We start from the raw sequence: 27,102 nt of genomic DNA on the forward strand, positions 1-27,102 counted from the left end.
CCCTCCGCGCGGAACTGAAAGGCACGGAGGGGATTTCCCCGAGGCGGCTCAAGTTGTGAGGCGCCGGCACCTGAACGGACTCTCGTCAGTGTGAACACATTGATGACAGCTCAGTTCCCTGGAACTTTTATGACACTTCCCCCAGTCCGAGCATTTAAAAGGTCTCTCCCAGTGTGAACTCGCCGATGATTTTCCAGCTCAGACGGGTAATTGAATCGCTTCCCACAGACCCCACATTTACACAGATTCTCCCCGGTGTGACTGCATTTATGTTTTGTTAGGCCAGAGGATCGACTGAAGCTACATCCACACAACAAACACGTGCACGGTTTCTCCCCGCTGTCAACGCTGATTTTTGATTCCATATTTAAAGGTGAATGATAGTTAGGTCATGATGACACGAGTGACTGTCAGATCTCGATGCGATGTTTGGTTTGAGCTTCGTGGCTGCAAATCCTCCCCTTCTAATGCCCTGTGAAATGAACATAAAACAGGAAAAAGGGAGCATGAGAAAGAAAAAACTAAAGGCAGGTTGTGAAATTGAGCTTCGTGAATCTGGTCATTTATGGGGCCGCACTATAAAAAAGTGACCACCATTGGCGGAAGGTCGAGAACCGGAGGACATAGATTCAAGGTGATTGGCAAAATAACCAAAGGTGACATAAGAAAAAACATTTTTACACAGTGAATGGTTAGGATCTGGAATGAACGGCCTGGAAGGGTGGTGGAGGCAGACTCAAATGTGGCTTTCAAAAGGGAGTTGGATAAGTACCTAAAAGAAAACTATTTGCAGGGCTACGGGGACAGGACAGATGAGTGGGACTGGCTGAGGTGCTCTTGCAGGGAGTCAGCACGGGCTCGACGGGCCGAATGGTCTCCTCCGCGCTGTAACCATTCCATGATTCTAACATCTCCAAGTTCCCCTCTAAGTCACACACCATCCTGAATCAGATATATATCGCCATTCCAGGTACTCCCGACCTAACTGGGAGCAAGTGCAGCAGTTCAACGGGAAATTAGGGATTGGCAATATATTGCATCCAAAGAATGAATTAAAACAAATCTGTGTATGTAAGAGGGACGTAAAGCCTCTGCAGAAATACTGAATCCTAAAACTCTTTTATATTGTGGACAGAGTGTGTTTAACAATCTAATCTCCCCCAGAGCCCACCTCCCCGGACAGCCCCACATGGGCAATTGTTGGTCCCACTGGGCCCAGAGCCCACCTCCCCGGACAGCCCCACATGGGCAATTGTTGGTCCCACTGGGCCCAGGGCCCACCCCCCCGGACAGCCCCACATGGGCAATTGTTGGTCCCACTGGGCCCAGGGCCCACCTCCCCGGACAGCCCCACATGGGCAATTGTTGGTCCCACTGGGCCCAGAGCCCACCTCCCCGGACAGCCCCACATGGGCAATTGTTGGGCCCAGGGCCCACCTCCCCGGACAGCCCCACATGGGCAATTGTTGGTCCCACTGGGCCCAGAGCCCACCTCCCCGGACAGCCTCACATGGGCAATTGTTGGTCCCACTGGGCCCAGAGCCCACCTCCCCGGACAGCCCCACATGGGCAATTGTTGGTCCCACTGGGCCCAGAGCCCACCTCCCCGGACAGCCCCACATGGGCAATTGTTGGTCCCACTGGGCCCAGAGCCCACCTCCCCGGACAGCCCCACATGGGCAATTGTTGGTCCCACTGGGCCCAGGGCCCACCTCCCCGGACAGCCCCACATGGGCAATTGTTGGTCCCACTGGGCCCAGAAGTACTGGGGGGGACCCAGCAGCTTCTCCTCCATCCCCACTGCCGCTCAAACTGCTGCAACACACAGAGCCCCACAGGAGGCCCGGGAGCGCCTCCCCCCCGCACCCAGCGCCCACCCCGGGACAGAGCGGCCGTTGCCGGGGGCCTGTCACCGGGAGAAAGCCCCGCAGCTGCCCCCCGGGGGCCCCGCTCGGGGAAAGGCCGGAGCCGCAGGTTGTTGTTCGGGGCCTGAGGCCCACAGCGGGTGTGTGTGAAGCGGGTAATGCGGAGTGTGGTGTCCCGGGCGGGCGGGGCCTGGGCCCGCACTCGGTGTGTGTGAAGCCCGCGTCCCCCCGGGGTTTATTAACCCGCTCCCTCCGCCCATCTCTCAGCCGCTGCCTCAGACACAGCCGCCCCACCGCGCATGCTCAGCTCACACTGCCCGGGTGATTGACGGCGGCTCCGGACCAATAGGAAGAGCGGGGGCGGGGCTGGAGGACCGAGCGGGCGGGCGGTCCTCCAACCAATCGGAGTGTGCGAGGGGCGGGGCTGAGCCCGGAGCGGCGGCGGCGACAGTCGGTGGGGCCCGGATGATGTGGGACACGAGACGGTGGGTTGTCGGCGCGGGGCAGGAATTGGAGCCGCGAGTGGGGCTGGTGAGCTTCATAAACCCCTGGTGTAGGGCCCAGGGCCCAGGGCCCAGTAACAGGCCAGAGGCTGGGCCCGGCTTTGGCCCGCCCGCGGGGACAGGGCCTCAGGCTCCCAGGGACACCCACACTCAATGTATTCTGGAAGCAAGAAAAATGGGAGACTTTCTGAAGCAAATGGTCCAATTTAAAGGTGACCACAAACCTGTGAGGGGCGGGGTCAGCTGATCAATCTGTTCCAGGATTAATAGCAGTATAGAGTACAACAACAAGCTGATTATGGTCAACCTTTATCAGTCACTAGTTACACCTCACATATTGAGGCTTGGGCCCCATTCTGGGCTCCACACTTTGAAAAGTTCATCAATAATAACTTTCAAAACGATGAATGTTTCAAAGGGGAAATGTTCCAGTGTTTTGGGGTAGGTGCAGGGAGCGGCTCTTTCAGTGAGTCGGACAGGCTCGATGGGCCGATTGGTCAGACTGAACCAGACTGTTTACAACCTTGATATACTGGCTTTGGAGGGGGTACAGAGACGATTCACTCGGCTGATTCCGGAGATGAGGGGGTTACCTTATGATGATAGATTGAGCAGACTGGGTCTTTCCTTGTTGGAGTTCAGAAGGATGAGGGGTGATCTTATACAAACATTTAATGAAGGGGATCGACAGGATAGAGGCAGAGAGGTTGTTTCCACTGGTCGGGGAGACTAGAACAAGGGTCACAGCCTCAAAATATGGGGGGAGCCAATTTAAAACCGAGTTGAGAAGGAATTTCTTCTCCCAGAGGGTTGTGAATCTGTGGAATTCTCTGCCCAAGGAAGCAGTTGAGGCTAGCTCATTGAATGTATTCAAATCACAGATAGATTTTTAACCAATAAGGGAATTAAGGGTTATGGGGAGCGGGCTGGTAAGTGGAGCTGAGTCCACAGCCAGATCAGCCATGATCTTGTTGGGTGGCGGAGCAGGCTTGAGGGTCTAGATGGCCAACTCCTGTTCCTAATTCTTATGTTCTTATTAATGTTGGGGAAGTCCAGAACCAGGGGTCACAGTCTAAGGATAAGGGGTAAGCCATTTAGGACTGAGATGAGGAGAAACTTCTTCACCCAGAGAGTGGTGAACCTGTGGAATTCTCTACCACAGAAAGTTGTTGAGGCCAATTCACTAAATATATTCAAAAAGGAGTTAGATGTAGTCCTTACTACTAGGGGGAATCAAGGGGTATGGTGAGAAAGTAGGAATGGGGTACTGAAGTTGCATGTTCAGCCATGAACTCATTGAATGGCGGTGCAGGCTTGAAGGGCCGAATGGCCTACTCCTGCATCTATTTTCTATGTTTCTATGTCTTCTGTGCTGTATGGTTTCCTGAAATGGTGACAGTCTGGGAGCATCTGTCTCCGAAGGTGAAATGGAGAGTGGACAGGAAGAGCCCATCACCAAAACAGGGAGATATTACAGATAGATAGGGAGGGTCAGAGTGTATAAAGAGGTGACGAGAGCACAGGCACCCAGACAGAGTCAGCACCTTCAGGGGAGGAGAGGGAGGGGAACCAGTGAATGTGGAACTGAACCCAGCCAGAGTCAGCACCTTCAGGGAAGGGAAAGAAACTGGAAGCAGAGGAAAAGAATTTGGAGATAGTGCGATAGGTTTGGATTTCTGAACAGGGAGGAGGGAGAGTGTGTGGGATTGTGATTTACAGCTTTGGAGAACACGAGACTCAGACCAAACATCATGTTAAGATCTGACAGGGAAACTCGATTCATCAGGACCTCAATATACACTGTCTCATCAAACACTGTTTTGCGGATGAGAGGTTGAACCGAGGTCCCGTCTGCTCTCAGGTTGACGTAAAATATCCCATGGCACTATTTCGAAGAAGAGCAGGGGGGTTATCCCACTGTCCTGCCCAATTTTCAACATGGCAGACTGGTCACGAAAGTAAAAGCCCAGGGCAAAGTGGCAAGTTGGATCCAAAATTGGCTCAGAAGACACGGCCACCAATGGTTGAGTGATTATCATCAGGGATGCTCAAGAGGGCAGAATTAGAGGAGCGCAGACATCTCTGGGGGTTGTGGGGCTGGAGGTGATAACAGAGATGGGGAGGGGTGAGGCCATTGCAGGATTTGTAAATAAGGATGAGAATCTTGAAACCGACGCGTTGTTTAACCAGGAGCCAATGTAGGTCAGCGAGCACAGGGGTATTGGGTGAGCGAGACTTGGTGCGAGTTAGGACACGGGCTGCTGAGTTTTGGATGAGCTCAAGATTACATCGGGTAGAATGTGGGAGGCCAGCCAGGAGTGTGTTGGAATAGTCAAGTCAAGAGGTAACCGAGGAATGGATGAGGGTTTCAGCAGAGGATGAGCTGAGGCAGGGATGGAGACGGCCGATGTTACCGAGGTGGAAATAGTTGGTCTTGGTTATGCTGGGGATATGTGGTCAGGGCATTCTGGGTAAGATCATCCGCTATTTTCATAGAATGAAACAGCGCATGAAGGAGGCCATTCGGCCCATCGTGTCTGTGCTGACTCTATGATAGAGCTATCCAGTTAGTTCCACACTGCTGCTCTTTCCCCATAACGCTCAAATATTGTCCCTTTCGTATTTATCCAATTCACGTTTGAAAGTTACTATTGAATCTGCTTCCACCGCCCTATCAGGCAGTGCGTTCTAGATTGCAACAACTCGCTGCTTATAGAATGTTCCCTCATGTCGCCTCTGCTTCTTTTGCCAATCACCTGAACTCTGTGTCCTCTGGTTACTGACCCTTCTGCCACTGGAAAGTGTTTCTCCTTATTTAGTCTATTAAAAATGTTCATGATTTTGAACATTATCAAATCTCCTCTTAACCTTTTCTGCTCCAAGGAGAATAACTGCAGCTTCTCCAGTAGCTCCACATAACTGAAGTTCCTCATCCTTCGTACTATTCGAGTAAATCTCTTCTGCACCCACTCTAAGGTGTAGACATCCTTCTGAAAGTGTGGTGCCCAGAATTGAACACAATGTGCCAGCTGAGGCCTAACCAGTGTTTATAAAGGTTTAGCATAACTAAACACAAATGCTGATATTTGTGTGATGGGGTTTAGACGGGCGAGGTTTATCCAGTCAGTTGGATGTGAGCTGAAACATGTGCACTTGGAGCGGAGAGCCAGGGACACGCTGTGTAACCGGGCACAGACACTCTGCACAGCCCACACATCACTTGTTTCCCACTTGGCCCAAAAGGAATATATGAAATGCAATAATTAATTTGATTTACTTTAAATAGTTCAGTTTATAAATTTAATCATGCTTCTCTCATTTTATTTCTTCATCTGAACCCCTCAACTTCATCTGGCAGCGTAATGTTGGTGAGTGGTGATTGATTGCCCTGGGAACCAACAGGAAGAGAGCTCAGAGGCCGGAGGGCCCAGGGAGCAGCGTGTTCTGCAACCAATCGCGGTGCTTGAGGGGTGGATCCTGAGTCGGCCTGTCAGGTGAGTCAGTGTGAACCCGTTAAACAATTTATCTTTTAAAAGTTAAATCGAGATTTGTTTTGTCAACCAAACAGTTTAACATTTGTCAGTATTTTGTTTTCCCAGCGTTCCTATTATGAGTTTCAGACACTTCAGTGCCAAGTGGACCAGGTGTTTAAAGGTCATTCAATTCCCTCTTTCCATGTCGCTGTTAGTTAAAGGTACAGAGATTGATTTCCCCTCATTATGCATCTTTAGTAGTTAAACAAAAATCCTTCCTGTTAGTAATGAATCTCATTCTGCACTGGGGGAGACGGCTGGTGGCTTCAGCCTTTAAGTGAAGAAATTACTCATCTCTGTCTTAAATGGCCTACCCCTTATCTTGAGCCCCTTAGTTCTAGACACTCCATCCAGGGGAATCAACCTCTCAGCATCTACCCTGTCAATGCCCTTCAGAATCTGGTATGTTTCAATGAGATCACCTCTCATGCTTCTAAACTCCAGAGAGTATAAGAACATAAGAACATAAGAATTAGGAACAGGAGTAGGCCATCTAGCCCCTCGAGCCTGCTCCGCCATTCAATAAGATCATGGCTGATCTGGTCGTGGACTCAGCTCCACTTACCCGCCCTCTCCCCGTAACCCTTAATTCCCTTATTGCTTAAAAATCTATCTGAATGTTTTCAAGTCAAAGATAATGAGCCAGCCTCAACTGCTTCCTTGGGCAGAGAATTCCACAGATTCACAACCCTCTGGGAGAAGAAATTCCTTCTCAACTCAGTTTTAAATTGGCTCCTCCGTATTTTGAGGCTGTGCCCCCTAGTTCTAGTCTCCCCCACCAATGGAAACAACCTCTCTGCCTCTATCTTGTCTGTCCCTTTCATGATTTTAAATGTTTCTATAAGATCACCCCTCATCCTTCTGAACTCCAAGGAGTAAAGACCCAGTCTACTCAATCTATCATCATAAAGTAACCCCCTAATTTCTAGAATCAGCCTAGTGAATCGTCTCTGTACCCCTTCCAAAGCTAGTATATCCTTCCTTAAGTAAGGTGACCAAAACTGCACGCAGTACTCCAGGTGCGGCCTCACCAATACCCTATACAGTTGCAGCAAGACCTCCCTGCTTTTGTACTCCATCCCTTTTGCAATGAAGGCCAACATTCCATTTGCCTTCCTGATTACCTGCTGCACCTGCAAACTAACTTTTTTGGGATTCATGCACAAGGAGGCACTCTACGCAGGGGTCCTCCCACTATTCATCGGGGACTTGGCCTGGAGGGTGGTGCATGGAGCAGTGCCGTGCAACAAATTTTTAAGCCGGTTCACGGACTCCCAGGCCGCCTGCAATTTCTGCGGTCTGGAGGAGTCCGTGTTCCATATTTTTATTGAGTGCACGAGGTTGCAGCCCCTGTTCCATTATTTGAAGGGGCTGCTCCTGAAATTCTGGCTGCACTTCAGTCCCACTCTTCTGATCTTTGGGCACCCTGTGCGGAGGGGAGCGGGTAGGTCCGAAGGCCTCCTCGTAGGACTGCTCCTGGGCACGGCCAAGGGTGCCATCAGCCGGTCCAGGCAGCGGGCGGTCGAGGGGGTCGTTCAACCTGACTGCCTGCCTCTCTTCCGCTCTTACATCCGGTCCAGGGTGTCCTTGGAGATGGAGGACGCGGTGTCCACCGGTACGCTCGCGGCCTTCCGCGAGAGGTGGGCACCGGAGGGACTGGAGTGCATCATCACGCCCGGCAACCAAATTTTAATTTGATTTTACATTTTAAAGTTTAATTTGTTTTAATTGCCGGTGCTTTTAGTGTCCCCCTTCCCTTTTATAGGGGGCACTGGGGAAAAAATGTGATTTTAGTGCCCAAAAAAAAAAATAAAGAAAAACACACAAAAAAAGGAAGAAAAAAAAAGGGCCTTGTAAATGTCTGGTGTGTCATCCAGGTCGGGTGGCACGGTTTAATGTTTTGTTTTACAGATAAACTCTAAAAGAGTTTCATGCACAAGGATCCCCAGGACCCTCTGCACCGCAGCATGTTGTAATTTCTCCCCATTCAAATAATATTCCCTTTTACTGTTTTTTTTCCCCAAGGTGGATGACCTCACACTTTCCAACATTGTATTCCATCTGCCAAACCTTAGCCCATTCGCTTAACCAATCTAAATCTCTTTGCAGCCTCTCTGTGTCCTCTACACAACCTGCTTTCCCACTAATCTTAGTGTCATCTGCAAATTTTGTTGCACTACACTCTGTCCCCTCTTCTAGGTCATCTATGTATATTGTAAATAGTTGTGGTCCCAACACTGATCCCTGTGGCACACTGATTTCCAACCGGAAAAGGACCCATTTATCCCGACTCTCTGCTTTCTGTTCGCCAGCCAATTCTCTATCCATGCTAATACATTTCCTCTGACTCCGCGTACCTTTATCTTCTGCAGTAACCTTTTGTGTGGCACCTTATCGAATGCCTTTTGGAAATCTAAATACACCACATCCATCGGTACACCTCTATCCACCATGCTCGTTATATCCTCAAAGAATTCCAGTAAATTAGTTAAACATGATTTCCCCTTCATGAATCCATGCTGCGTCTGCTTGATTGCACTATTCCTATCTCGATGTCCCGCTATTTCTTCCTTAATGATAGTTTCAAGCATTTTCCCCACTACAGATGTTAAACTAACCGGCCTATAGTTACCTGCCTTTTGCCTGCCCCCTTTTTTAAACAGAGGCGTTACATTAGCTGCTCTCCAATCCGCTGGTACCTCCCCAGAGTCCAGAGAATTTTGGTAGATTATAACGAATGCATCTGCTATAACTTCCGCCATCTCTTTTAATACCCTGGGATGCATTTCATCGGGACCAGGGGACTTGTCTACCTTCAGTCCCATTAGCCTGTCCAGCACTATCCCCCTAGTGATAGTATAGGCCCATTCTACACAATCTCACATTATCAGACAGCTCTCTCATCCCAGGAATCAATCCAGTAAAGCTTTGTTGTACTGCCTCCAATGCAAGTATATCCTTCCTTGGATAAGGAGACCCAAACTGTGCACAGTACTCCAGGTGTGGTCTCACCAAGGCCCTGTACAATTGTAGGAAGACTTCCTTACTCTTATAGAAACATAGAAACATAGAAAATAGGTGCAGAAGTAGGCCATTCGGCCCTTCTAGCCTGCACCGCCATTCAATGAGTTCATGGCTGAACATGCAACTTCAGTATCCCATTCCTGCTTTCTCGCCATACCCCTTGATCCCCCAAGTAGTAAGGACTTCATCTAACTCCTTTTTGAATATATTTAGTGAATTGGCCTCAACAACTTTCTGTGGTAGAGAATTCCATAGGTTTACCACTCTCTGGGTGAAGAAATTCCTCCTCATCTCGGTCCTAAATGGCTTACCCCTTATCCTTAGACTGTGTCCTCTGGTTCTGGACTTCCCCAACATTGGGAACATTCTTCCTGCATCTAACTTGTCTAATCCCGTCAGAATTTTAAACGTTTCTATGAGGTCCCCTCTCATTCTTCTGAACTCCAGTGAATACAAGCCCAGTTGATCCAGTCTTTCTTGATAGGTCAGTCCCGCCATCCCGGGAATCAGTCTGGTGAATCTTCGCTGCACTCCCTCAATAGCAAGAATGTCCTTCCTCAGGTTTGGAGACCAAAACTGTACACAATACTCCAGGTGTGGCCTCACCAAGGCCCTGTACAACTGTAGCAACACCTCCCTGCCCCTGTACTCAAATCCCCTCGCTATGAAGGCCAACATGCCATTTGCTTTCTTAACCACCTGCTGCACCTGCATGCCAACCTTCAATGACTGATGTACCATGACACCCAGGTCTCTTTGCACCTCCCCTTTTCCTAATCTGTCACCATTCAGATAATAGTCTGTCTCTCTGTTTTTACCACCAAAGTGGATAACCTCACATTTATCCACATTATACTTCATCTGTCATGCATTTGCCCACTCACCTAACCTATCCAAGTCGCTCTTCAGCCTCATAGCATCCTCCTCGCAGCTCACACTGCCACCCAACTTAGTGTCATCCGCAAATTTGGAGATACTACATTTAATCCCCTCGTCTAAATCATTAATGTACAGTGTAAACAGCTGGGGCCCCAGCACAGAACCTTGCGGTACCCCACTAGTCACTGCCTGCCATTCTGAAAAGTCCCCATTTACTCCTACTCTTTGCTTCCTGTCTGACAACCAGTTCTCAATCCATGTCAGCACACTACCCCCAATCCCATGTGCTTTAACTTTGCACATGAATCTCTTGTGTGGGACCTTGTCGAAAGCCTTCTGAAAGTCCAAATATACCACATCAACTGGTTCTCCCTTGTCCACTCTAATGGAAACATCCTCAAAAAATTCCAGAAGATTTGTCAAGCATGATTTCCCTTTCACAAATCCATGCTGACTTGGACCTATCATGTCACCTCTTTCCAAATGTACTGCTATGACATCCTTAATAATTGATTCCATCATTTTACCCACTACCGATATAATTCCCTGTTATCTCTCTCCCTCCTTTTTTAAAAAGTGGGGTTACATTGGCTACCCTCCACTCCATAGGAACTGATCCAGAGTCAATGGAATGTTGGAAAATGACTGTCAATGCATCCACTATTTCCAAGGCCACCTCCTTAAGTACTCTGGGATGCAGTCCATCAGGCCCTGGGGATTTATCGGCCTTCAATCCCATCAATTTCCCCAACACAATTTCCCGGCTAATAAGGATTACCCTCAGTTCCTCCTCCTTACTAGACCCTCCGACCCCTTTTATATCCAGAAGGTTGTTTGTGTCCTCCTTAGTGAATACCGAACCAAAGTACTTGTTCAATTGGTCCGCCATTTCTTTGTTCCCCGTTATGACTTCCCCTGATTCTGACTGCACGGGACCTACGTTTGTCTTTACTAACCTTTTTCTCTTTACATATCTGTCGAAACTTTTGCAATCCGTCTTAATGTTCCCTGCAAGCTTCTTCTCATACTCCATTTTCCCTGCCCTAATCAAACCCTTTGTCCTCCTCTGCTGAGTTCTAAATTTCTCCCAGTCCCCGGGTTCGCTGCTATTTCTGGCCAATTTGTATGCCGCTTCCTTGGCTTTAATACTATCCCTGATTTCCCTTGATAGCCACGGTTGAGCCACCTTCCCTTTTTTATTTTTACGCCAGACAGGAATGTACAATTGTTGTCGTTCATCCATGCGGTCTCTAAATGTCTGCCATTGCCCATCCACAGTCAACCCCTTAAGTATCATTCGCCAATCTATCCTAGCCAATTCACACCTCATACCTTCAAAGTTAGCCTTCTTTAAGTTCTGGACCATGGTCTCTGAATTAACTGTTTCATTCTCCATCCTAATGCAGAATTCCACCATATTATGGTCACTCTTCCCCAAGGGACCTCACACAACAAGATTGCTAATTAATCCTCTCTCATTACACAACACCCAGTCTAAGATGGCCTCCCCCTAGTTGGTTCCTCGACATATTGGTCTAAAAAAACCATCCCTTATGCACTCCATGAAATCCTCCTCCACCGTATTGCTTCCAGTTTGGTTAACCCAATCTATGTGCATATTAAAGTCACCCATTATAACTGCTGCACCTTTATTGCATGCACTCCTAATTTCCTGTTTGATGCCCTCCCCAACATCACTACTACTGTTTGGAGGTCTGTACACAACTCCCACTAACGTTTTTTGCCCTTTGGTGTTCTGCAGCTCTACCCATATAGATTCCACATCATCCAAGCTAATGTCCTTCTGAACTATTGCCTTAATTTCCTCCTTAACCAGCAATGCTACCCCACCTCCTTTTCCTTTTATTCTATCTTTCCTGAATGTTGAATACCCCTGGATGTTGCGTTCCCAGCCCTGATCATCCTGGAGCCACGTCTCCGTAATCCCAATCACATCATATTTGTTAACATCTATTTGCACAGTTAATTCATCCACCTTATTGCGGATACTCCTTGCATTAAGACACAAAGTCTTCAGGCTTGTTTTTTGAACACCTTCAGGCTTGTTTCAAAAGTCTTTTTGCCCATGATGGACTGGCTCGGGCCCGTGTCCAGCTCCATTGACACTGGGAGTCCATTTAGTTCAACATTCAGCATTATTGGGGGACAATTCGTGGTGAATGTGTGCACCCCATGTACCTCTGCCTCCTCAATCTGAGGCTCTGGTTCGTCGTGATCCTCCGTGGATCTGTCCTCCTCTGCAACATGGTGCTTTGCAGGTTTAACAGGCTTTGCAGCTCGCCTGCACACTCGTTGGAGGTGTCCCATTGTTCCACAGCCCTTGCAAGCGTACTCTTTGAATCGGCATGAATGGAAATGATGATCACCCCCGCAGCGCCAATAACATGTTAATGGCCTTGCATTCATCACCCTTGATGGTGGACTCTGAGACATCTGCGGACATGCAGCTGTATGTATGTGTGACTGCCCTGTACGTTACGATTCGAAAACAACATCACTTTGTTCACAGTACTTGTAGCAGCACTTGTGTGCTGAGAGATTTGTTTCGTATTGTCACTGGTGGCAATGAACGCCTGGGCTATCGCTATGGCCTTACTCAACGTTGGGGTCTCTACAGTCAAAAGCTTGCGAAGTATGGTTTCGTGGCCAATGCCAAGTACGAAAAAGTCTCTGAGCATGTGCTCCAAATGTCCTTCAAATTCGCAATGTCCTGCAAGGCGTCTTAGCTCGGCGACATAACTCGCCACTTCCTGGCCTTCAGCCCTTTTGTAGGTGTAGAACCGGTACCTCGCCATCAGAACGCTTTCCTTCAGGTTCAAATACTCTCGGACCCATGTGCACAAATCGTCGTATGATTTCTCCGTGGGTTTCGCTGGAGTGAGCAGATTCTTCATGAGGTCATACGTTGGTGCCCCACAGATGGTGAGGAGGATTGCCCTTCATTTGGCAGCACTCTCCTCCCCATCTAGCTCATTGGCCACAAAGTATTGGTCGAGTCGCTCCACAAAAGTTTCCCAATCATCTCCCTCTGAGAATTTCTCCAGGATGTCCACTGTTCTCTGCATCTTTGGGTTCGCTATCTGTATCTCGTCGCTTATTACTTGCTGTACCTGCATGCTAGCTTTCTGTGTTTCTTGCACGAGAACACCCAAATCTCTCTCAACACCAACATTTAAAAGTTTCTCACCATTTAAAAGATAATCCTTTTCTATTCTTCCTACCAAAGTGAATAACCTCACATTTTGCATTATACTCCATCTGCCACCTTACTGCCCACTCACATAGTCTATCTCTTTGCACTCTTGTGTTCTGCTCACAGCTTACTGTCTCACCAAGCTTTGTATTGTCAGCAAATATTGCACTCAGTCCCTTCATCTAGGTCATTATTATAGATTGTAAATACCTGAGGCCCCAGCACTGATCCTTGCGGCACCCCACCAGTTCCAGCATGCTCCAGCCCCTCACACACTCTGGTTGGAGGACCAAGCACCCACTCTGTCCTCCAGCCCCGCCCCGCTCTTCCTATTGGTGGGGAGCTGCCGTCAGTCACCCGGGCCGTGTGAGCTGAGCATGTGCAGGCGGCGGTGGCAGACTCTTGACGCAGGAGGTGAGCGAGCTCCAGGGAGCGGGTTAAAGGAACTCTGGGGGCAAAAACACCGAGTGCAGCCCCGGGCCCGGATATAAACCGGGGAACATTCTCCCCACACCGGGAGGGGGGGGGGATAAACCGGGGAACATTCTCCCCACACCAGGGGGGGGGGGGGGGGATATAAACCGGGGAACATTCTCCCCACACCGGGGGGGGGGGATAAACCGGGGAACATTCTCCCCACACCGGGGGGGGGGGGATAAACCGGGGAACATTCTCCCCACACCGGGGGGGGGATAAACCGGGGAACATTCTCCCCACACCGGGGGGGGGGGGATAAACCGGGGAACATTCTCCCCACACCGGGGGGGGGATATAAACCGGGGAACATTCTCCCCACACCGGGGGAGGGGGGGGTATAAACCGGGGAACATTCGCCCCACACCGGGAGGAGGGGATATAAACCGGGGAACATTCGCCCCACACCGGGGGGGGATATAAACCGGGGAACATTCGCCCCACACCGGGGGGGGGGGGGGATAAACCGGGGAACATTCTCCCCACACCAGGGGGGGATATAAACCGGGGAACATTCGCCCCACACCGGGGGGGGATATAAACCGGGGAACATTCTCCCCACACCGGGAGGGGGGGGGATATAAACCGGGGAACATTCTCCCCACACCGGGGGAGGGGGGGATATAAACCGGGGAACATTCTCCCCACACCGGGGGGGGGGATAAACCGGGGAACATTCTCCCCACACCGGGGGAGGGGGGGATATAAACCGGGGAACATTCTCCCCACACCGGGGGGGGGGGGGGGGGATATAAACCGGGGAACAGTCTCCCCACACCGGGGGGGGGGGGGATATAAACCGGGGAACATTCTCCCCACACTGGGGGGGGGGGGGGGGGGGGGGGGAATATAAACCGGGGAACATTCTCCCCACACCGGGGGGAGGGGATATAAACCGGGGAACATTCTCCCCACACTGGGGGGGGGGGGGGATATAAACCGGGAAACATTCTCCCCACACCGGGGGGAGGGGATATAAACCGGGGAACATTCTCCCCACACCAGCTCCACTTCCCTGCCCGCTCCCCATAACTCTTTACTCCCTTATCCCTCAAAAATCTGTCTATCTCCACCTTAAATATATTCAATGACCCAGCCCCCACAGCTCTCTGGGGCAGAATATTCCATAGATTTACAACACCCTGAGAGAAGAAATTTCTCCTCATCTCAGACCTAAATGGGCGGTCCCTTATTCTAAGACTACGTTCCCTAGTTTTAGTTTCCCCTATGATTGGAAATATCCTCTCTGCATCCACCTTATCAAACCCCCTCATTATCTTATATGTTTCAATAAGATCACTTCTCATTCTTTTGAACGCCAATGAGTATAGGCCCAACCTATTCAACCTGTCTTCATAAGACAACCCCCTGATATCTGGAATCAATCTAGTGAACCTTCTCTGACAGCCTCCAATGCAAGTATATCCCTCCTTAAATAAGGAGACCAAAACTACACAGTACTCCAGGTGTTGGTACTGGATTCTTTTCCCTTCAATCTGTTTCAGCGAATTCACTGACACATGAACACTTTTAGTCTTAGCAACATAAGACCTTTATTCTGTAGATTCTCCGGCCGGGACCTGTTAGGATAAAGGGAACACTCTCGGTTCGAGCCTGTCCTCCTCTCTCCTGACAAGTCCGGTAACTGTACAAAAGCTCAACACTTATACATTGTTACAGCAGAACACATTTGAGTGACACTCAGTTTATACAATCATTGGTCGATTTCCCCCATAGCATACCCAATTGCAGGCTAACAACTCTCCAAATAGGGCGGGCTCCAGGGATGTGTTTATTGTTTCGATTTTCATCACATTTCCCTATTTTACGGCTGTTTATAGCAGCCCCTCGTCTGACTCATGTCTGACTTTTGCTTTTTCACGTAACTCGTGTTTGACCACAACTCTGAGTAATCCTTTGTTTGTGTCGACAGGGAAAATATCGCAGCTGGACAATTTCTCTTGGCCATTTTCCCATGATCCCTTACTAACACATTCGCAAACCTTCTATCTACATTCTCACAGGTGTGGCCTCAGCAATACCCTGTACAGTTGTAGCAGGACTTCTCTGCTTTTATACTCTATCCCCTTTGCAATAAAGACCAACATTCCATTTGCCTTCCTGATCACTTGCTGTACCTGCAAACTAACTTTTTGTCTTTCATGCACAAGGACCCCCAGGTCCCTCTGTACTGCACCACTTTGCAATTTTTCTCCATTTAAATTATAATTTGCTTTTCTATTATTTCTGCCAAAGTGAATAATCTCACATTTTCCCACATTATACTCCATCTGCCAAATTTTTTCCCACTCACTTAGCCTGTCTATATCCCTTTGCAGATTTTTTGTGTCTTCCTCAATTTGCTTTCCCACCCATCTTTGTATCATCAGCAAACTTGGCTACATTACACTCGGTCCCATCATCCAAGTCATTAATATAAATTGTAAATAGTTGAGGAGCCAGCACTGATCCCTGCGGCACCCCACTAGTCACTGTTTGCCAACTGGAAAATGACCCATTTATCCCGACTCTCTGTTTTCTGTTAGTTAGCCAATCCTCTATCCCTGCTAATATATTACCCCCAACCCCGTGAACTGTTATCTTGTGCAGTAACGTCTTATGTGGCACCTTATCGAATGCCTCCTGGAAATCCAAATACACCGCATCCACTGGTTCCCCCTATCCACCCTGTTTGTTACATCCTCAAAGAACTCCAGCAAATTTGTCAAACATGATTTCCCTTTCATAAAACCATGCTACTCTGTTTGATTGAATTATGCTTTTCCAAATGTTCCGCTTCCTGAATAATGGACTCCAGCATTTTCCCAATGACTGTTCGGCTAACTGGTCTATAGTTTCCTGCTTTTTGTCTGCCTCCTTTTTTAAATAGGGGCGTTACATTTGCGGTTTTCCAATCTGCTGGGGCCACCCCAGAATCCAGGGAATTTTGGTAGATTACCACCAATGCATCCACTATCTCTGCAGCCACTTCTCTTAAGACCCTAGGATGTAAGGCATCAGGTCCAGGGGACTTGTCCGCCTTTAGTCCCATTATTTTACATAGTACTACTTCATTAGTGATAGTGATTGTATTAAGTTCCTCCCGACCTATAGCCCCTTGATTATCCACTATTGGGATGTTTTTAGTGTCTTCTACGGTGAAGACCGATACAAAAGCATTTAGACTTCCAGAAGGCATTTGACAAGGTGCCACACAAAAGGTTACTGCACAAGATAAAAGTTCACGGGGTTGGGGTAATATATTAGCATGGATAGAAGATTGGCTGACAAACAGAAAACGGAGTCAGGATAAATGGTTCATTCTCTGGTTGGCAATCAGTAATAAGTGGGGTGCCGCAGGGATCAGTGCTGGGACCCCAACTATTTACAATCTATATTAACGACTTGGAAGAGGGAACTGAGTTTAATGTAGCCAAGTTTGCTGACGATACAAAGAGGAGAGGAAAGGTAATGTGTGAGGAGGGCATGAAGAGGCTGCAGGAGGCCATAGACAGGCTAAGTGAGTGAGCAAGAATTTGGCAGATGGAGTATAATGTTGGAAAGTGTGAGATCATGCACTTTGGCAGAATAAATCAAAGAGCAAGTTATTATTTAAATGGAGAAAGATTGCAAAGTGCTGCAGTACAATGGGACCTGGGGGTACTTGTGCATGAAACACAAAAGGATAGTATGCAGGTACAGCAAGTGATCAGGAAGGCTAATGGTATCTTGGCCTTTATTGCAAAGGGGATGGAGTGTAAAAGCAGGGAAGTCTTGTTACAGCTATACAACGTTTTGGTGAGGCCACACCTGGAATACTGCGGCAGTTTTGGTTTCCATATTTACGAAAGGACATACTTGCTGTGGAGGCAGTTCAGAGAAGGTTCACTAGGTTGATCCCGGGGATGAGTGAGTTGACTTATGAGGAAAGATTGAGTAGGTTGGACCTCTATTCATTGGAATTCAGAAGAATGAGAGGTGATCTTCTCGAAATGTATAAGATTATGAGGGAGCTTGACAAGGTAGATGCAGAGAGGATGCTTCCACTGATGGAGAGACTAGAACTAGAGGGCATGATCTTAGAATAAGGGACTGCCCATTTAGAACTGAGATGAGGAGACATTTCTTCTCTGAGGGTTGTGAATCTGGAATTCGCTGCTTCAGAGAGCTGTGGAAGCTGGGACGTAAAATAAATTTAAGACAGAAATAGACAGTTTCTTAAACGATAAGGGGTTATGGGGAACGGGCGGGGAAGTGGAGCTGAGTCCATGATCAGATCAGCCATGATCTTATTAAATGGCAGAGCAGGCTCGAGGAACCTTATGGCCTACTCCTGCTCCTATTTCTTATGTTCTTAAAATATTTGTTCAACGTCTATGCCATTTCCCTGGTCTCCATTATTAATTCCGCAGTCTCATTCTCCAGGGGACCAACATTTACTTTAGCCACTTTTTTCCTTTTTAACCCTCTTTAAAATTTGCCATTTTCCTTTCCGAATATCTCCTTATGTAGCTCGGTGTCAAATTCTATCTGATAATCTACTTTGGGGGCAAAAAACACGAAAGCAGAATATTATCTGAATGGCAGCAGATTAGGAAAAGGGGAGGTGCAACAAGACCTGGGTGTCATGGTTCATCAGTCATTGAAAGTTGGCATGCAGGTACAGCAGGCAGTGAAGAAGGCAAATGGTATGTTGGCCTTCATAGCAAGGGGATTTGAGTATAGGAGCAGGGAAGTCTTACTGCAGTTGTACATTGAGGCCCCACCTGGAATATTGTGTCCAGTTTTGGTCTTCTAATCTGAGGAAGGACGTTCTTGCTATTGAGGGAGTGCAGCGAAGGTTCACCAGACTGATTCCCGGGATGGCTCGCTTGACAAATGAGGATAGATTGGATCAACTGGCCTTTATACACTGGAGTTTAGAAGGATGAGAGGGGATCTCCTCGAAACATATAAGATTCTGACGGGACTGGACAGGTTAGATGCGGGAAGAATGTTCCCGATGTTGGGGAAGTCCAGAACCAGGGCACACAGTCTTAGGATAAGGGGTAGGCCATTTAGGACGGAGATGAGGAGAAATTTCTTCACTCAGAGAGTTGTTAACCTGTGGAATTCCCTGCCGCAGAGAGTTATTGATGCCAGTTTATTGGATATATTCCAGAGGGAGTTAGATATGGCCCTTACGGCTAAAGGGATCAAGGGGTATGGAGAGAAAGCAGGAAAAGGGTACTGAGGGAATGATCAGCCATGATCTTATTGAATGGTGGTGCAGGCTCAAAGGGCCGAATGGCCTACTCTTGCACCTATTTTCTATGTTTCTATGCTCCTGTGAAGCAGCAGGGCCATTTTACAGTGTTATTTCAAGGCTGAGATAGATACATTTTTGGAGTTTCGGGGAATCAAGGGATATGGAGATCGGACGGGAAAGTGGAATTGAGGTCGATGATCTTATTGAATAGGTGAGCAGGCTCAAGGGGCCGTATGGCCTTTTCCTGCTCATAACTTGTATGTTCTTAAAGGTGCTATATAAATGAAAGTTATTGTCTATAAAGGAAGGAGAAATGGTGATGGGTCAGGGAGAGCACTTGATCAGAACTGGGAGATATGGCAGATGGACAGCTTATAGAGAGCAATAGAGTGAGAGAGACTATGTGGACAATAAATGAACTGTAAAGTTGGGTGGGGAAGAGGAGGTGGGAAACTGACAGCAGACAAAAGGAGGCACAATGGGAGAAAGTAGAGTAATAAAAGACATACAGAAAATAAATAAAAAGACGTGCATTTATTTCGCACCTTTCACCACCACCAGATGCCCCAAAGCACTTTACAGCCAATTAAGTTATTTTTGAAGTGTAGTCACTGTCATAATGTAGGAAACACGGCAGCCAATTTAAGACAATACCTTAATCTCAGGAATCAACCTAGTGAACCTTCTCTGAACTGCCTCCATTGCAAGTATATCGCTCCTTAAATAAGGAGACCAAAACTGTGCACAGTACTCCAGGTGTGGTCTCAGCAATACCCTGTGCAGTTGTAACAAGACTTAGCTACTTTTATACTCCATCCCCCTTGCAATACAGGCCAACATTCCATTTGCCTTCCTGATTACTTGCTATACCTGCATGCTAACTGTTTGTTTCATGCACAAGGACCCCCAGGTGTCTCTATACCACAGCATCACATTATACTCCATCTGCCAAATTTTTGCCAACTTACTTAACCTATCTATAACCTTTTGCAGATTCTTTGTGTCCTCACAACTTGCTGTCCCACCTATCTCTGTATCATCAGCATATTTGGCTGCAGTGCACTCCGTCCCTTCATCCAAGTCATTAATAGAGATTGTGAATAGTTGAGGCCCCAGCACTGATCCGTATGGCAGCCCATTAGTTACAGTTTGCCAACCTGAAAATGACCCATTTATCCTGACTCTCTGTTTTCTGTTAGTTAGCCAATCTTATATCTATACTAATATATTACCCTCAACCCTGTGAGCTCTTATATTATGCAGTAACCTTTTATCTGGCACCTTATCGAATGCCTTCTGGAAATCCAAATACACAACATCTACTGGTTCCTCTTCATCCACTCTGCTTGTTACATCCTCAAAGAGCTCTAGCAAATTTGTCAATCGTGATATCCCTTCCCTAAACCATGCTGTCTCTGCTTAACTGTATTGTGATTTTCTAAATGTCCTGCTACTATTTCCTTAATAATGGACTCCAGCATTTTCCCAATGGTAGATGTTAGGCTAACTGGTCTATAGATTCCTGCTTTCTGTCTCCCTCCCTTGTTGAATAGGGGCGTTACATTTGAGGTTTTCCAATCCATTGGGACCTTGCCAGAATCCAGGGAATTTTGGTAGATTACAACCAATCCATCCACTATCTCTGCAGCTGCCACTTTTAAGACCCTAGGATGCAGTCCATCAGGTCCAGGGGACTTGTCCACCTTTAGTCCCAAAGGTTTGTCAAGTACTTTTTCCTCTAGTAATAGTGATTGTTTTACATTCCTCGCTTCCTGTGGCACCTTGATTATCTATTATTATTGGGATGCTTTTAGTGTCTTCCAACGTGAAGACCGATAAGAAATATTTGTTCACAAAGTCTCTGCCATTTCCCTGTTTCTCATTATTAATTCCCCAGTCTCAGCCTCTCAGGGAACAACGTTTACTTCAGCTATCTCTTCCTTTTTATATACGTGTCGAAGCTCTGACTGTATTTATATTTCTTGCCAGTTTACTCTCAATCTATCTTCTCCCTCTTTATTATTTTTATTAAGACAATACTTAAAACCACACAGCAGAAGGAAAGCTAGAAACTAGAATTGTCTGTTCTGAACTTCTGTCCTGTACTTAGTGATAACTTTTGTAAACTCCTTTTACAGGGTGTTAGAAGGGGAGGATTTGGAGGAGGGAAACTCAAACCAAACATCACATCAAGATCTGACAGAGTCACTCGATTCATCCTGACCTGAATATCATCCACTTTTGAAAGTGGAAGGAGAAATGTTTGTCTGTTCTGTCTGTGGGAAAAGATTTCAAACATCAGTGTGACTGGAAAAGCACCGAGACACACACACCCGAGTGAGTGTTCCAGTGCACTGCCTGTGGAAAGAGCTTTAACCAGTTACACAGCCTGAAAAAACATCGCACCATTCACAGCGGGGAGAAACGTGTTCTGTGTGTAGACGAGGATTCAACTGATCGTCCAACCTGGAGAAACGGAAGCGCACCCGCTCCACGGAGAAACCGTGGAAATGTGGAGACTGTGGGAAGGGATTCAGCTACCCGTCCCAGCTGGAAGTTCATCGGCGCAACCACACCGGGGAGAGACCGTTCACCTGCTCTGTGTGTGAGAAGGGATTCACTGGATATTCCCACCTGCTGAAACATCAGCGAGTTCACACCGGGGAGAGACCATTCACCTGCCCCATGTGTGGGAAGGGATTCACTATTTCATCCAACCTGGTGAAACATCAGCGAGTTCACACTGGGGAGAGGCCGTTCACCTGCTCTGAGTGTGGTAAGGGATTCACTTATTCATCCGACCTGCTGACACACCAGCGAGTTCATACTGGGGAGAGACCATTCACCTGCTCTGAGTGTGGGAAGGGATTCACTGTGTCATCCAGCCTGCTGACACACCAACGAGTTCACACTGGGGAGAGGCCGTTCACCTGCTCTGAATGTGGGAAGGGATTCACTCAGTCATCCCACCTGCTGAAACACAAGCGAGTTCACACTGGGGAGAGGCCGTTCACCTGCTCTGAGCGTGGGAAGGGATTCACTCAGTCATCCGACCTGCTGAGACACCAGCGAGTTCACAGTGGGGAGAGACTGTTCAGCTGCTCCGTGTGTGGGAAGGGATTCAATCGTTCAGCCCAAACTGCTGAGATACCAGAGAGTTCACAAGTGACTGCAGGGGTTGGATTCTGCTATCATTGCTGCTGTTAATCACATCCCGACTGAATCGTGTCCATTCTGACAGATGAAGTTTGTTTTTGATGATAGCTGGGCTGAAATATAATATTTTGATGTTTCAATAACAGTGTGTCGATGTTTAATGTTCCAAGATAAGAGGAGACTAATTGATGTCTTGTTACTGACTGCTCCATTTTGGGGCCCTTTCTCCTTTCTAATGCTGGATTATTTCAGTTCTCAGACCTTTGGTTACTCTCGTGGACAAGTGCCAGCTCCCACTACCTCCCAGAGTGCCTCTCCTTGCCTTGGTATCGAGGGAAGGTATCAGTAACACGCCCGGGATCACTGAACACAAACCCCAGTCTGTTAATCACTTTCAGAAACTGGACTTAGCGTGTGTCCCACAACATCTCTCTCACATTTGATGTGTGAATGGAGTATCATGCCAGCAACCCTGGGTTCAATTTAAATTTGAATCTACTCAGGAAATGTATTTAAGAAAATACAGATCACATCAAATAATTGGCAACGGTTTAAAGTAACAAGATGAAGAAGTAAACACATCCCGGCCCAATATTCCCGCTCTACATTCACAGGAGAAAGTCTGTTATCAAACTCCTCGAGTAGACAGAATAGACAACGATGCTAACTCTAAGAATATCTAGAATTAGTTGTAAATAACTTTCAAATCCCGACTGATACAATCTGGCGTTTTCCTTTTAATTGAAGTGAATGGAAGATGAGAGGGGTGTTGGCATAGGGAACTTAGTTAATTCAACTTCTGAAAGGTGTTCATGTTTAGTTCATTCCATATCTGGGAAAATGTGGTTGGTATCAATAGAGAGAGATTTCACTGAGCAACAGCTGGTGTTTGCAACCAACTGGCCGTGGATATTTTCATCATAGTATGTTTAGATTAGAAATATTATGTTAGAATAAGAAAAGTTCAGAGACTCGTGGTTTGTTCTTGCCACAGGAAGACCAGCGTTTTATGTGCTTCTAACATTGTTGATATATGTTGAAGAAAATGCAGACTTGTTCTCTGGACTATGCCGTAGCCAAAGATTACCATATCAGGCAATGCCAGCTCCAGTTGGATAAGAAGTTGATGGCATAGCAAAAGATCCAGCAGTTAAAACAAAATTATTTCCAGTTATCTGCAGACATCGAAAGTCGCAGCATGCTGAAAAAGTTGGACTTAAGACTTTAAACTATTGAGTTAAATTATTGGGATCGATTGTTATAGAATTGAATTGTTATAGAATGGAAAAGTAGTGAAGTTATGCTAAACTTGTATCGAACCTTGGTTAGACTTTGTGTGTGCAATTCTGGTCACCATATTATAAAAAGGACATCGAGACACTGGAGAGGGTGCAGAGAAGATTTACAAGGATGATACCAGAAATGAGAGGGTATACCTATCGGGAAAGGATGGACAGGTCGGGGCCCTTTTCCCTTGAAAATAGAAGGCTGAGGGGTGACCTAATGTCTTTAAAATGATGAAAGGTTTTGATAGAGTAGACACAGTGTTTCCACTTGTGGGGACGAGCATAATTAGAGGCCATCAACATAAGATAGTCACCAAGAAATCCAATGGGGAATTCAGAAGAAACCTCTTTACCCAGAGAGTGGTGAGAATGTGGAACTCGCTGCCACAGGGAGTAGTTGAAGCGAATAGTATCGATGCATTTAAGGGGAGGCCAGACAAGCATATGAGGGAGAAGGGAATCGAGGGTTATGCTGATATAGTTAGATGAGGAAAGAAGGGAGGAGCTCGAGTGGAGCGTAAACGCCGGCATGGACTGGTTGGGCCGAATGGCCTGTTTCTGTGCCGTATATTGATATAATCCTATTGTCCAAGTCACACTGCTCGAAGGGGAGGATAAATGACCTATCCAAACGCAATTGTCGTCTTTGTAAAATGACACAGTCTGGGCATAATATGTTTGTGAAATTAAAACTGATTATATAAATTGCTACGGGTTGCTGTTCAAACACATGGGAAGGGAAATTTAGCTGAAAACTAAGGAGATAATTAAGTTTTATTTTTGAAACGGTGCAGTGTCTATGGTTCTGTCAAAACTGTGTATTCAGAAATAAGTTTTTGTGGGATACTGTTGTGCTGAAGGTAACTAACATCCTTCCTCTTGTAGACTGAATCACTCTCTGGGGAACAAAAGGTCCGGTTAAATAAAATTAAACAAAGAACATGGGTCAAAACTTGGACCAAGTGGGAATGCTTGATTGATGCTTTAAAGACAGTTTGATATTGTATTAGACAGTAAAATTCCTCCGGGCTCATGAATGAAATGGTGAACACTGTATAAAATGTAATGAGAGGAAGTGAGTGAGGATATAAGAGGAAAACCGGAAAATTACACCTCCAAATGGGAATTTTTCTTAACTCATTGTTCCTGGGCGAATTGTCATAAATCACCTGGGTACAATCTGGTGTTAATGTAAATTCTTGTTAAAGTCAGCGAAGTGTAGGAAATTGCTAAGATTTCTCTTGGAGATGTTTGTGTCATTACCCATGCTGAACAATAAGAAAACTGAATTTTTCGCCTGGCCACTAGCCGAGACAACAGAACCATGCAGAGGGAGATGAGCAAAGATCTCCAGACACCCCACGATCTATTGATAAGATCACCTCAAATGGCTTGGATCAGATGTCTCGTGTGGCATGATATTGGGATACGTGCGTGTGTGTGTGTGGGAACGAATGAGTCTCGGGCATGCTCAGTTATCGTCAACAGCACAACATGAAATGGCTAATGTGGCTCAGGAGAGTGAGAGAACTTTTTAAACCATCAAGGCCATGACACATTCTCCATAGAGAAACCAACTTTGAAATAATCAGGATAGAGTTAAACACACTGCTACCTGTCCAAGGCATTAGAATTAAAAGTGAAGAGAATGCTGATCAAATTCGGATTTCCTTACAGCTAGAATGGTCGTCAGTTTCAAAGCCTCCACTAAGTACTGAACAAAGAAATCTTGTAGGGAGGCTAATAGCAAAAAAATAGTCAGACTGTCTCTTCCTGGACAAGGTGACCATGGCTGTGCACAGATCAGCTACAAGCTGAAGGTGGGAGACAAGGAGGCCAGACCTTACAGGCTCCATAACAAAACATGGATCCAAGTAAGAGGTGACCTCCAGGAGGAAGCAGAGGACCTCAAAAGCGTTAGGTTTGGAATCTGTGATAAACCGAAGAATAGCGCCTCAAAAGCAGAATTTTGGTGGGAATAGAGAAAGAACTCTAAAGCAGACTCCTTGGGAAGATTGGGAGTCCCGTATGTGGGAGAGCAGGAAGACTCCCCTAAACCAGGTGGGCTGGGACACCCCCTGACCCCAAACACTAAATTAATAGGGTTCAGTTAAAGAGTTAGTATCACACTAGTGCAGCGAAGGTTCACCAGACTGATTCCCGGGATGGCGGGACTGACCTATCAAGAAAGACTGGATCAACTGGGCTTGTATTCACTGGAGTTCAGAAGAATGAGAGGGGACCTCATAGAAACATTTAAAATTCTGACGGGGTTAGACAGGTTAGATGCAGGAAGAATGTTCCCAATGTTGGGGAAGTCCAGAACCAGAGGTCACAGTCTAAGGATAAGGGGTAAGCCATTTAGGACCGAGATGCGGAGGAACTTCTTCACCCAGAGAGTGGTGAACCTGTGGAATTCTCTACCACAGAAAGTTGTTGAGGCCAATTCACTAAATATATTCAAAAAGGAGTTAGATGAGGTCCTTACTACTAGGGGGATCAAGGGGTATGGCGAGAAAGCAGGAATGGGGTACTGAAGTTGAATGTTCAGCCATGAACTCATTGAATGGCGGTGCAGGCTAGAAGGGCCGAATGGCCTACTCCTGCACCTATTTTCTATGTTTCTATGTTTCTACAACATCCACTAGTTCTCCCTTATCTACTCTTGTCAGTTACATCCTCAAAAAACTCCAGTAGATTTGTCAAACATGATTTTCCTTTCATAAATCCATGTTGACTTTGTTTAATCCTGTTGATATTATCTAAGTGTGTCTTTATCACATCCTTTATAATAGACGAGCATTTCCCTACTACTGAAGTTAGGCTAACCGGTCTGTAGTTCCCCGTTTTCTCTCTCCCTCCTTTTTTAAATAGTGGGGTTACATTTTCCACCCTCCAATCTGCAGGAGCTGTTCCATAATCTACAGAATTTTGGAAGATGACAACCAATGCATCTACTATTTCCATAGATACCTCTTTTAGTACTCTGGGATGCAGATCATCAGGCCCTGGGGATTTAGGACCTTAGTTTTGCATTGGACTACTTCACTTTCCATCTTAAGAAAGAATTCAATCATGTTATGGTCACTCTTCCCTAAAGGACCCCACACAACAAGACTGTTAATTAACCCCTTCTCGTTACACAATACCCAATCTAGGATAGCCTGGTCCCGAGAAGGCTCCTCAATATACTGGTCTAAAAAACCATCTCGTACACACTCCTGGAATTTATCTGCCACAGTATTATTACTAATTTGGTTTGGTCAGTCTATATGTAGATTCAAGTCACCTACGATTACTGTAGTACCCTTGCTACATGCATCTCTACTTTCCTGTTTGATGCCATCCCCAACACTACCACTACTGTTTGGAGGCCTATAGACAACTCCCACCAATGTTTTCTGCCCCTTGGTGCTCCTTAGCTCCACCCAGACTGATTCTACATCTTGATTTTTCTGAACAGTATCCTTTCTCACTATTGCTCTGATTTCAACCTTTACTAACAATGCATACAGAATAAAGATTGCCCTACATTTTCCCAAACACTCCCAGGACAAGAACAGTTCTGGTTAGATACAGAATAAAGTTCCCTCTACACTGTCCCATCGAACTCTCGCAGGTCAGGTACAGCACGGGTTAGGTACAGTGTCAAGCTCCCTCTACACTGTCCCATCAAACACCCAGTTCAGGTACAGCACGGGTTAGGTATAGTATAAAGCTCCCTCTACACTGTCCCATCAAACTCCCAGGGCAGGTACAGCACGGGTTAGGTACAGTGTAAAGCTCCCTCTGCACTGTCCCATCAAACACTCCCAGGTCAGGTACAGCACAGGTTAGGTACAGTGTAAAGCTCCCTCTACACTGTCCCATCGAACTCTCGCAGGTCAGGTACAGCACGGGTTAGGTACAGTGTAAAGCTC

The 27,102-nt window shown here is 46.9% G+C and overlaps 1 protein-coding gene across 7 annotated transcripts in view; it reads left to right on the forward strand.

Annotated features, from left to right (window-relative positions):
- The window catches only part of LOC139243029 (zinc finger protein 239-like), a 31,153-nt gene extending 9,114 nt beyond the window's left edge, over nt 1-22,039 (forward strand). Inside the window, exons 1-4 of one of the 7 annotated variants that reach the window (XM_070870629.1) lie at nt 359-373; nt 5,727-5,862; nt 5,968-6,062; nt 20,879-22,039. In XM_070870629.1, coding sequence (XP_070726730.1) covers nt 21,426-21,947 — 522 coding nt within the window. In that variant the 5' untranslated portion in view covers nt 359-373; nt 5,727-5,862; nt 5,968-6,062; nt 20,879-21,425 and the 3' untranslated portion in view covers nt 21,948-22,039. Of the gene's footprint in view, nt 1-358; nt 374-2,260; nt 2,581-5,726; nt 5,863-5,967; nt 6,063-20,359; nt 20,458-20,878 lie in introns of those variants that run through there. The other 6 variants (XM_070870624.1, XM_070870626.1, XM_070870627.1 and 3 more) reach the window with 6 other exon arrangements.
- The last annotated feature ends 5,063 nt before the right edge of the window (nt 22,040-27,102 follow it).

The sequence above is a fragment of the Pristiophorus japonicus genome, unplaced genomic scaffold, assembly GCF_044704955.1.
Source record: "Pristiophorus japonicus isolate sPriJap1 unplaced genomic scaffold, sPriJap1.hap1 HAP1_SCAFFOLD_158, whole genome shotgun sequence".
NCBI classification, from domain to species: Eukaryota; Metazoa; Chordata; class Chondrichthyes; family Pristiophoridae; genus Pristiophorus; species Pristiophorus japonicus.